Source organism: Corythoichthys intestinalis, chromosome 15 (genome assembly GCF_030265065.1).
Source record: "Corythoichthys intestinalis isolate RoL2023-P3 chromosome 15, ASM3026506v1, whole genome shotgun sequence".
Taxonomy (NCBI): Eukaryota; Metazoa; Chordata; class Actinopteri; order Syngnathiformes; family Syngnathidae; genus Corythoichthys; species Corythoichthys intestinalis.
In genome coordinates this window covers 11,016,104-11,028,235 of record NC_080409.1, presented here as the reverse complement: position 1 = coordinate 11,028,235, position 12,132 = coordinate 11,016,104, and the positions used below count along the sequence as shown (strand labels likewise).

General features: G+C 39.8%; 1 protein-coding gene across 2 annotated transcripts in view; it reads right to left on the bottom strand.

Annotated features, from left to right (window-relative positions):
* The window catches only part of atg2b (autophagy related 2B), a 74,419-nt gene that overhangs the window by 33,962 nt on the left and 28,325 nt on the right, over positions 1-12,132 (bottom strand). For both annotated transcript variants that reach the window (XM_057858933.1, XM_057858931.1), the window contains exons 16-23: positions 11,030-11,303; positions 10,855-10,963; positions 10,580-10,781; positions 10,347-10,489; positions 5,739-5,896; positions 2,911-3,086; positions 2,682-2,832; positions 2,403-2,605 (exon numbers count right to left, since the gene is read on the bottom strand). In XM_057858933.1, coding sequence (XP_057714916.1) covers positions 2,403-2,605; positions 2,682-2,832; positions 2,911-3,086; positions 5,739-5,896; positions 10,347-10,489; positions 10,580-10,781; positions 10,855-10,963; positions 11,030-11,303 — 1,416 coding nt within the window. The remainder of the gene's footprint in view (positions 1-2,402; positions 2,606-2,681; positions 2,833-2,910; positions 3,087-5,738; positions 5,897-10,346; positions 10,490-10,579; positions 10,782-10,854; positions 10,964-11,029; positions 11,304-12,132) is intronic.

The window sequence follows — 12,132 nt, the reverse complement described above, 5'->3', positions numbered from 1 at the left end:
AGAGCTTGGCTTGGGGCAGTGGGACGGCAGCATGGAATTTCTACCCAGCCGCCCGTCCCACCGCCCTTTGCCGGAGCTCTCCTGTGGAGTATGATGTGCGTGGTGCGTTAAAAAAGGTGCAGGGATGGCGGGGCCTGTTGTGAGGAGGTAACCGTGAGGCACCCCCCACCAACAGGTCCCAACCATCCCAACAACCTTGGTGTGTGATGCATTAAAAACAGGGGGGGCGGGGCCGGGACTGTATGGCCCCCTCCCAACTCTGCCCGGGGAAATGTATAAGTATGTAAGTGCCAGGGTGAAAGATATTTACAGTGCTGAAGTGAGAAGTGCATGAGTTAAGAGGCAGGCTCCCACGGGCGTGGCCCCGCCCACCAGAACCACCGGCCGCAGGGCAGGAGAAGCGCCAGGGCCCCGATCAACCCCCGCCCAGTCAGACGTCAGATGTCAGTCAGACATCTAACTCAAGTAGAGGTAAAAAAGTATTCAGTGAAAAGAATACTCAAGTCATGAGTAACAATGTAGTTGCTTAAAATGATTTTTGTTTTGTTTTTGATGTGAGTTTTGCTATGTGTGCTTGGCTTCCGTTGTGGTGACATACAGGAAGCAGAAGTAAAAAAGAACTTATTACTTTAGTTGGAAAAGAATCCTTGAGGTGTACAGACGATACACACCTCCTCTGCACTACAAGTTGTTGGGAACCCTTAATAAAACAAAGTCGTGCAAGTTTGCACGTTTTAACAGAGGGTCTGATATCATTTCCGTGCGTTTATTCTGTTGCTTTGTTGTCATTTATTTAAAGTGAAGCTAAATTAGCCACTTCATTTGATTTGCACATAACCGAGCTAGTCTTAGTGTGGCTTCTCCTTCGTGGTGTTCGGCATATTTTTTCGGTCGGCGGTCAGGGCGTCAAAACTTGGAATCGAAATTTTTTAAAAATGAACGGCTCCAGGAGAACCGGAGTGTTAGTCCCGGATGCCATCGATGCTCAATGTCCAACCCTAGACCTAGCCCAGCCGTTCATATCGGATAGAGAAGATGAGGACTTGTAGATTAAGAATGATGTGAGTACTTTGTTAAATTCTTTAATAAAGTACAAGTGAAATCACTTTTGCTCCCGCGGCCTATAAAGAAAACAAAAAAACCCCGCTAGCGTGCATTGCTAGCATGTATGCTAGCGTATGTTCTATTTCATTCCTTCTGACCGCCAGAGGGCGGTGCTTAGCACCTGGATATCTACGTGTGCGCAGCACAAAGGTCGAGAATAAAATACCAACAAAGTCACGCCATTGGACGTGACCTGGGTGACGTCAGAGGTCGATAAGAGCCCCGCTCACCCAGCACTAGTTCCTTTTCTACATTCTCGCATCGGCGAAGGTCGTATTACCGCGCTCGCCGGAAGCCTCGAAACCGGCTTGGTTGGAGCTACGTGGATTACGTCCTCCAGAGGCTGCGAGCTGCGGCTGGACTATCGATTTCTTCACGTTCTGGATTTTCTTCAGTTGCATATTTTCTGTGAGTGTTTTCCGCTCCGGACTCTATTGATTGTATGTAAGATTAACGTTACTGTCACTACTAGCTCACCTTACGTTAGCACTGCGGAGGGCTAGGTTTCAATTAATGAAGACCGCTTTCGATGCGTGGCTAACGTGTCTTACATACAGGCTATAACATAACATAGCGTTGTGGAGTGATGAGCATGTCAAATAAAAACTCAACAATGCTAACTATCAATTTTAGCTCAGTAATCATTGCTGGATAAAACACCAAGTAGCACTAGTCCCTGATGTGCTCCAATACAGCCTGTATCATACATTTATTCTGAACAGTGCAAAAACTTAAATCCTATCAGGACTTACAGTTTAGACTAACTTAAAACTTAACTAGAACTTAAAAATGGCTTGACACAAATAGAAATTTACTTTTAAGTGATGTGTGTTATCAAGCGTAAAGGCATTTTTAGGTGTGTTTATATATATATATATATATATATATATATATATATATATATATAAAAATAAGATCTAAAGGTTTTTTGAGTGAAAGCAGTGAATTAGTCATTTTTTAAAATTCTAGTTACATCTGAGATGCAATTGTTGGCTGTTTTCAACAATATACATCAAAAATAAAGACATTGATTGACTGAAAATGATAAAATGTCTTGTTTTCTCATGTAAATCTATAATTGCTCTTCACCTAAAAATATATTTGTTTTATCCGATTACTCGATTAATCGATAGAATTTTCAGTCGATTACTCGATTACTAAAATATTCGATAGCTGCAGCCCTGAACACGTTATTATCCACCTCTGAACCCTTTATAGAGCAAGTGACGAGTTACCATAATGTCATTCCTCTGCTCACAAATATGCTCTTTTACCAAACATAAATCACAACAGCCTACCTTGACGTTGCCCTCTGCATTATGCGACGAAATCTTGACAGCGACAGACACCATACTGCGGGCCTCCAAGCCTATAACCTCTGAGGGAGTTGAGGATCCCTCGGGGGAAGACTCTGATTGATAAATGGTTGGTTCCAGCCAATGTGGATGTGACCTGCATGGTAGCTTTATGTCTGAGGAGGAGGGGCTTCCATCTACAAGTCCTGGGTAATCACAAAGATGTAAAACATTTCATATAGCTACACTAACGCTAAAATAACCACTACCGTGGGTGCTTACCTTGGTGATACATGGAACTATTGGTGGTGTGGAAGCAGACAAAGTGCTGGTCTTTAAAGCCTTGATGCTGCATAACAGTGAACAGCACTGCGTTTTTTACCTCCAGCCAGAATTCCCCATGTTTGTTTTTCAGTAGTGTTTTATCCTCTTTCTACAAACAACAACAAACAACTCATACGATTTCCCAAACAAAAGTGTGGAAAATGAAGACTGAGGCTAACGAATGTACCTTAGCATTAGTTTGAATAGCAACCAAGCCGTGATTGACACTGAGAATGACGGAGAACAAGCTTTGGGAGCTCTTACTCTGAGCTTTAGGCTTTTTCTTCTTCTGACACCTGCTTCCTCGCTCAGAAGCAGGTGAGTAGTAGTGCATGTATTCTTCATCTGAACCACTGCTGTCTTCTACGAGCAGAACATAAAATGTCAAAAGATCTGCCTGTGTTGAGCAATTTCTTAAATATAATGAGCTGTTTTTTTCCCCAATATACAATGGAATTTACGAAAATCTGATAGATTTTAAAAATGTTTCATCTTTGAGAAAAAGGACTACTACACCTAAAAATCTTCCATTTTCTCAAAAGCTAGCAGTGCTCCGTATAATCCGATGCACCTTATATATTGGTTAATCATGGCATGACATTTCCTTTAGCACAGCTCTATCTAGTGGTTGCATAATGCAACCCCAACCGCTACTACTGCGACAACTATTGTGCCTTATTAGGCTGTGCACCCGATATATGAAAACAGTTTTGAAAAAGGCCATTCATTAAGGATGCGCCTGATAGTGTGGAAAATACGATACTTTCTTTGTCTAATGTTTCAAATTTACTAGACATGAGAGCTTACTCATTACATTCTAGAAATGATGGCAAATGCTGTGAACATAGTCTGCAAAGAGTACCGTATTTAATAGAGTTGTCCGATATTATTGGGTAGTCGATATTATCGGCCGATAAAAGCATTTTAAAATGATATCGGATCCTATCGACATAACTTTTTCATTATCAGTTCTCGGCCAATATGCATGTTGCCTTCAAAGTAAATGCAGAAGCCTTCTTCCTTTTTACAAGCGCTGGTCACAGCAGTTATGCTTTATTTACCATTAGAGATTTCCAAACTAAGTTGCTCAGAATTTGTTAAGTGAAACAATTAAATGAACAATAAATGTCTGAAAAATAACGAATTATATGCTAAGTATAGTGGTGCAATAAGTTGAAGTTCACAAATTTTTCACAGAATTTTTATTTGGGAAAACCTTGAAGTTGCTACATTTATCATTATTAAAGCATCCAGTGGGGCATCACAATACAATAAGCCGTAATATGGGAACTTTTGATCGATTTTAGCGGCGCAAGTGTACAAAAGCGGTAGTGTTTTGCCTTAAGGAAAACTGCATTTCCCATGGAACTGGGGCACAGTATTGTAAAGTCCTGATTTCCTAGTCACCTGCAGTAGGATTGAATGACATTTCTATTTCCAGCGGCTGTGCGAAGGATGAATAGTAATGAGGTAATGAATCCAGTTGTGGCTAAACAATATAAAATGACGATGTTTAAAATAAGAAAAGTTTGATTTTGTACCGTGTTCCCCCACCAGCCCTCCAACCCCAAAAACACACACAAACACTCGCAATTGAAAGCCGGGCCAATGTTTATTCTTGAGTGTCCTTTTGGTAGCCTCACTTTTTTTTTTTTTTTGTTTCTTCGGACACAACTTTTCGTCTCCTTTTTTGCCATGCAATCTTCGTAGAATTCCCGCGAAAACGTTCACATTGACTTCCGTCTTTATAACGAATGGGGAAAGGGGGAAGAGGTGTATGTTGTAAAGCAGCCAGCTAGACATGTGCCGATTACCCGTTTCAAGGTATACCGTGGTACGAAAACGTCAAGGTTTCAAAATCCCCAAAATTTTCCGTCATACCGTCCGTAAGGTATTAGCAATTTTTTATCTTTTTTTTTTTTTTTTTTAAACGCATGGAGAAATTGCTCGCTTGCAGCTGTAAGGCTTAACCATCCCCTACCAATTGTTGCTCAGTGGCAGTGAGTCAATTGCGCTTCACGATGGCTGGAGGAGGTGAAACTCCTGAACTTTATGCCCCATCGAACAAAACAAAATCACTGGTATGGGAATACTTCAGCTACAGGAAAGTTAAAAGACGGCCGCGGCTTGGAGGAGGAGGGCTAATCGTCATGTAAAACATGTTTGTGGAGGGTAGCTGCCGAGGAGGTAACACCTCCAATATGATTTCGCATTTATACAAAATTAAAGGTAAGTAAACACTGTCATGAACGTTTCCCACCAACTACGAGAGTTAACTCTAGCATATTTAGTGTGTCTAGCGGTGGTAAAAAGTGTTTTTTCTTCTGTCTGGCAACTGTCTGTTTTGAGAAAGTGTGTATAATGTAAACATGATACGAGTCATACACACATGCTTTCTATGTAAAATAATTCAATTATTTTTGTTGAGATGGTAATAATGTCAAGCTGTGGCTGTGAGATTAGCCTCACCTAAAGGACTGCATTTTTATTTTCATTCTATTTAGAATATTTAATTTTTTTAACTTAACATTATACTTATGTTCCAATTTGCTAATATGTTTTGAAAAATAAAAATTCTTTTCAATTGATTTTTTTTTTTTTTAAACCCAGATATCTCAAAAAGTAACACATTTTAGAGCTGCAATTGCAATACCGTGATACCGTGAAACCCTAAAATTTTGGCTCTAGGTTATCATACAGTCAGAATATCGTACCGGTAAGTGCCTACAGCCAGCACATTTGTAGTTCTTTTGTTTGGCAGGGTTCTTGCTACACTCTTCAAAGTTAATTAGTGCCGGTGAAAGCGACCCCTTAGGCTGTAACAGAGGTGTCATTCAACTAGTTGTCAGCCGACAAATAATCACAAATGTTATGAAATATTTTATAAAGTTTGAAAAGTTCCCTAGTGTTGCTTTAAATCCACAACTGCATATATCGGTATAGGATTTTTGGAGTTGGACAATATCGGGATATCAGTTAAAAAGTCAATAACGGACTTTTAAAAAGTCATCTCACCGTCAGGTCCAGTGGAGTGAAACTGGCTGAAGCTGTCCTTAGTGTAAGTGTTGATCAACTGGCTGGCGACAGACAGTCCAACACCGTATGGCATGCTTTCTACCGTTTCAACAGGTGAAGGAGCGGTGGGTTCCCAGAGGAGGAGGTCGTTGTTTATTCTAAAATCAAATAAAAACAAAATTCTGTCCAACTTATAGAAACATGCCTTTCTTGTTCAATCCTGGTGGCGATCTTCTCGGCTAATCATTTTGTGTTAATAATACAAGAATTCACATTAATCCTATTCTGACACTCGTTTCCATGATTGACTTCCTGTCATTTACATCATTCACACAGGTTATATCCAGAGGTTTGCAGTAACGAGTTATATTTACTGGACTAACTTTTAGAGAAAAATGTACTTCTAATAGTAATTTTACCACACCACACTTTTTACTGAGTAGATTTGGGAAGAAGACACGCTATCCTTACTCCGCTACTTTGGGCTACACTAGCGTCGTTATTTTTTTAATCTTTATTCTATACACAGTATTAGATTAATTTTTGCCAGGGATGCACATAGTGATTCTACCAATTTCACTAATGAGACCTCGCAACAATAATCATATGACTCCATGATACCAATGAGACGTAAAAAAAAAACAGTCACATGACCATAGACAAGCTTGCAGTCGCAAATCCAATGATCACGCGGATTTTTTGAAACAACTATTTGACAGAATCCACATTACTCGAAAGCGCGGATTTGAACTTCTCTCCCAGTTTATATTTATTACTATATAGATATTATCATTTTCATTTAATGGTAAGTAAATGTTTTCTCCACCAGAGGGCACTCATGCGCTTGACACGTTTTTGTGTATTGCTTGTATTGTATTGTTATTTATTATAATAATAACTATTATTATTGTAATATTACTATTGTATTTATTTTATAATTATTATATTATATATACTATTTATTGTTATTATATGGTCCATCATTGTTTGGTCATCAGACATTATAAGCAGTTACTCACAATGTTGCTCATTACTTGAGTATTGTTTTTACCGAATACTTGTTTAGTTGTATTTCAGTACATTTTTGGGAAGACTACTTTTACTTTTGTTTTGTTTGTTTTATTTTTTTTTAATTCCTATGTAACTATGTAAAAGTACTTTGTTACTGTAGTTAAGGACATTTTTTGTGTATCTGTACTTAGGTACAAATATAAAGTGGTACTTTATATTTGAAAAGCACCTCATACCCACTGTGAAGTATGGGGGTGGGTCAGTGATGCTGTGGGGCTGTTTCGCTTCCAAAGGCCCTGGGAACCTTGTTAGGGTGCATGGCATCATGAATGCTTTGAAATACCAGGACATTTTAAATCAAAATCTGTTGCCCTCTGCCCCAAAGCTCAAGATGGGTCGTCACTGGGTCTTTCAGCAAGACAATGACCCTAAACATATGGCCATATCTACACAGAAAGGGTTCACCAGACACAAAATCAAGCTCCTCCCATGGCCATCTCAGTCCCCAGACCTCAACCCCATTGAAAACCTGTGGGGTGAGCTGAAGAGGAGAGTACAGAGGAGAGGACCCAGGTCTCTGGATGATTTAGAGAGATTCTGGAAAGAGAAATGGCTGAAAATCCCTCTTTCTGTCTTTTCCCATCTTGTGAAATATTATAGAAGATTAGGTGCTGTTTTGTTGGCAAAAGGGGGTTGTACAAAGTATTAACACCAGGGGTGCTAATAATTGTGACACACATTATTTGATGTCAAACAATTATTTCTTTATGTGGGATTTTTTCCCCACTGAATAAATGCACTTGTATTAAAGGTTGGATTTTTCCCATTAAGGTCCCATATTATTTAGAAAAAAAAATTATTAGAAGCTAAAAAAACACATAATTATTATAAATCCAATAATTATGGAGGGCACTGTATATATATGTGTGTATACACAGTGCCTTGCAAAAGTATTCGGCCCCCTTCAATCTTGCAACCTTTCGCCACATTTCAGGCTTCAAACATAAAGATATAAAAGTTTATTTTTTTGTCAAGAATCAACAACAAGTGGGACACAATCGTGAAGTGGAACAAAATTTATAGGATAATTTAAACTTTTTTAACAAATAAAAAACTGAAAAGTGGGGCGTGCAATATTATTCGGCCCCCTTGCATTAATACTTTGTAGCGCCACCTTTTGCTCCAATTACAGCTGCAAGTCGCTTGGGGTATGTTTCTATCAGTTTTGCACATCGAGAGACTGACATTCTTGCCCATTCTTCCTTGCAAAACAGCTCGAGCTCAGTGAGGTTGGATGGAGAGTGTTTGTGAACAGCAGTCTTCAGCTCTTTCCACAGATTCTCGATTGGATTCAGGTCTGGACTTTGACTTGGCCATTCTAACACCTGGATACGTTTATTTTTTAACCATTCCATTGTAGATTTGGCTTTATGTTTTGGATCATTGTCCTGTTGGAAGATAAATCTCCGTCCCAGTCTCAGGTCTTGTGCAGATACCAACAGTTTTTCTTCCAGAACGTTCCTGTATTTGGCTGCATCCATCTTCCCGTCAATTTTAACCATCTTCCCTGTCCCTGCTGAAGAAAAGCAGGCCCAAACCATGATGCTGCCACCACTATGTTTGACAGTGGGGATGGTGTGTTCAGGGTGATGTGCTGTGTTGCTTTTACACCAAACATATCGTTTTGCATTGTGGCCAAAAAGTTCAATTTTGGTTTCATCTGACCAGAGCACCTTCTTCCACATGTTTGGTGTGTCTCCCAGGTGGCTTGTGGCAAACTTTAAACGAGACTTTTTATGGATATCTTTGAGAAATGGCTTTCTTCTTGCCACTCTTCCATAAAGGCCAGATTTGTGCAGTGTACGACTGATTGTTGTCCTATGGACAGACTCTCCCACCTCAGCTGTAGATCTCTGCAGTTCATCCAGAGTGATCGTGGGCCTCTTGGCTGCATCTCTGATCAGTGTTCTCCTTGTTTGAGAAGAAAGTTTGGAAGGACGGCCGGGTCTTGGTGGATTTGCAGTGGTCTGATGCTCCTTCCATTTCAATATGATGGCTTGCAGTGCTCCTTGAGATGTTTAAAGCTTGGGAAATCTTTTTGTATCCAAATCCGGCTTTAAACTTCTCCACAACAGTATCTCGGACCTGCCTGGTATGTTCCTTGGTTTTCATAATGCTCTCTGCACTTTAAACAGAACCCTGAGACTATCACAGAGCAGGTGCATTTATACGGAGACTTGATTACACACATTTGGATTCTATTTATCATCATCGGTCATTTAGGACAACATTGGATCATTCAGAGATCCTCACTGAACTTCTGGAGTGAGTTTGCTGCACTGAAAGTAAAGGGGCCGAATAATATTGCACGCCCCACTTTTCAGTTTTTTATTTGTTAAAAAAGTTTAAATTATCCAATAAATGTTGTTCCACTTCACGATTGTGTCCCACTTGTTGTTGATTCTTGACAAAAAAATTAAATTTCATATCTTTATGTTTGAAGCCTGAAATGTGGCGAAAGGTTGCAAGAATTTGTTCCAGGATCTTTTTTGCAAGTCGAAATGGGTGCATTAATTCGTTCCACAGCCCGAAAACCTAAACTAAACCCTTAATAAATACTGTTGGTACTATCACAAAACGCAAAAACACACAGCAAAATGAAATTAAATATAAATAAAACAAAATAAAATAATAATATAATAATAATTTCTGTAATAATGTAACGAATCAGTTTCTAATGTGGCGGATGTGTTTTGCGTGCTGTACCTAAACGCACAGTGTGGCTGACGTGACAGAGTGAGAAAGGTGCGGTAGAGATATTACGTTCTGTTTTAATATTTTGTTGTTGGCGTCAAGTGCAGCGGACAGTAGGCTTGTTGTGTTGCAGAAGTTCTGACATAAATTATTAAAAACCTGACGAAACTGGCGATTTCTTTGGTGATGTTACCACAATAATAATTGTCACCTTAACTTATGAAGACTGGTGAACGGAGGTCTGAGGAGGATCATCGAGATCGCAGACATTCTACAGCCGTACTGTCTTGCCAGTTCACAGATGCACACACCACGCTCATATTTTTCTATCATTTTCATCTTCATTTCAATGGAAATCGTCACCTTTTTCCTTTTTTTCACTACCTGCACTAACATTCTTGGAACACGGGTTGATTTCTCTCACAAGAAAATCCGCCATTGCCTCCGTCTGGCGGCAAGACATAGAAACTGCTTAGCTCTCATAATTCGTCGCATTTCGAGCATGTCGTCGGATGTAGAAACAAATAGGGAGTCAAATTTTACGTCAGATGTCGAAAAGATTGCGTGTCGATGCGATCGAAGGTCGAGATACCACTGCATATATTTTTCATTGGGAGTAAATCCTTTTACTTTTTACTTGTAGTGTAAATTTTTTAAAAAAAGTACTTTTGTACATTTACTTGAGTAAACTTTTCTTAGATAATTGCACTTTTACTTAAGTATTTTTTGCTCCTGTATCTGTACTTTTACTTCAGTAAAAAAAAAAAAAAAAAAAAAGCTGTAACGAAGATGTGGTGTAAAGTACTATGTATGTAGTAAGTGTGCGTTTTTTGGGAGGTTTACCTGTTGTGTAGTTTTTCATAGAATGCTTTGCTGGGTAGAGTTAATTGCACATTAGGGAAACACAACTCAAGAACAAAACGAGAATTGTTCAATGTCTTTTCTTGGAACTCTGTCATCTCAGCAGCATCACCAGGTATGACCATCTGGTATGATAAAAAGTTTCAAAATGTCATTATATATGCAAAGTTGAGGTAGTCATAAAGTTAATTTTTGGTGTTAAACGTGACAAGTACCTCTTCATTTTCATACATGACCCTTCGGGAAGAAAAGGGTGATGGCTCTGGTTTCCCAAAGTCACAAACATCCTTTAGAGAATGGGCAGCCCCCTCCTCCTCTTCCTCCTCAAGAGAATGGTCCTCAGCCCCTTCATCATCCTCGGCCGTCACACGCTCGAGGATCGAGTGCACCGCAGTAGGGTTTATTTTCAACACGACACTGTTGGACAAAGTGCGCAGGAAGTGAGAGATAACACGGGACAACAAGACAAGGATATATCGGTAAAACGTACCGCGGCCAATCGAATTTCACACTTTCAGATGTTGTCATGTCTCCGTCCATGGTGTGAGACACGCTGAGGAACCTGGCAGCTGATTGCTCCGGCTCCTCCTGGAACCTGCCTGTAGAAGGGAAAATACATTCCCTGGATAACGTGTTCACTTTCTTCACTTTTGACGTCATCATACCAATAAGCTCCCTGAAGGTGAGCTCCATCTTGGTTTGATCTGGAGTACTGCCACCCCTGAATTCGGTTTTAAATTCCAGGTCTTCCAGCTCCAGGTACAGTACTTCTTTCTGCAAGGACTTCTTAAACCACGGACCCCTCTCCTGATCAGAGCGCAGGTCGGGGATGGGAAAGCGGACGGCAAGGCCAAGTGTTGGGGCATTAACGGTCACAGACACGTGACAGTTGGATGGGGTGTGGCTATCATCCAGGAAAACCTCTGCGAATGCCTTATGCTGAAAACAACGCAAAATAGAATCGACGTTACAGAGATTGATCATAAAAGAAAGGAGCTCACTAATCAAGATGTATGTAGAAGTGTCGTGATTAGTTAAATCATGGGTGTCAAATGTAGAATCACCGTTACTGAGATTAATCATAAAACAAAGCTCACTAATCAAGATGTATGTAGAGGTGTTGTGATTAGTTAAATCAGAGTGTCAAATGTACCGCCCACAGTTCGGATTGTTCTGCTTGACTGGCAGGTTTTAGCTCATTTATACAGTACATTCAAAATCACATGCTTTTATTTTGACACCAGTGCAGTAAAACTGAAGATTTGTGTGAAGTGCGTGCACTTGGCTCACTTTTGTGTCCGCGGTTACATTCAAAATGGATTGGACGCCCCGTCAACGGCAGTCAGTGAGTCAGTGAGACCGAACCAGAATTTTCATGATGACATGAACATTATTATAATGAACAAAACAAAGACAAGAACAGTTTTGACTTCAAATAAAGTGCCCATATTAATTTTTTCAAATAAATATAATTTGAGTCAGTCAATATCGTTGACGATGTGTTCCCCTGAAGAATGAGCACTGATCTAAACAAACATAAACCCAACAGATATTGTGCTTTGTTAGCAAATAAAACATTTGGTGCAACAGGAGAGGAGACTTTTGTCATCTTGGTCCATGAAACAACTTTCTTAACCAGGCAATTATAGAACAGCAAGTCTATCAATAACCAAAAGGCCTCTCAAGAACTTGTAAACATAACACTGTAAAATGCAAACATTTGCTAATTGCCATAGTAAGGTTTATAACCCGGTGAAGGAAAAATACA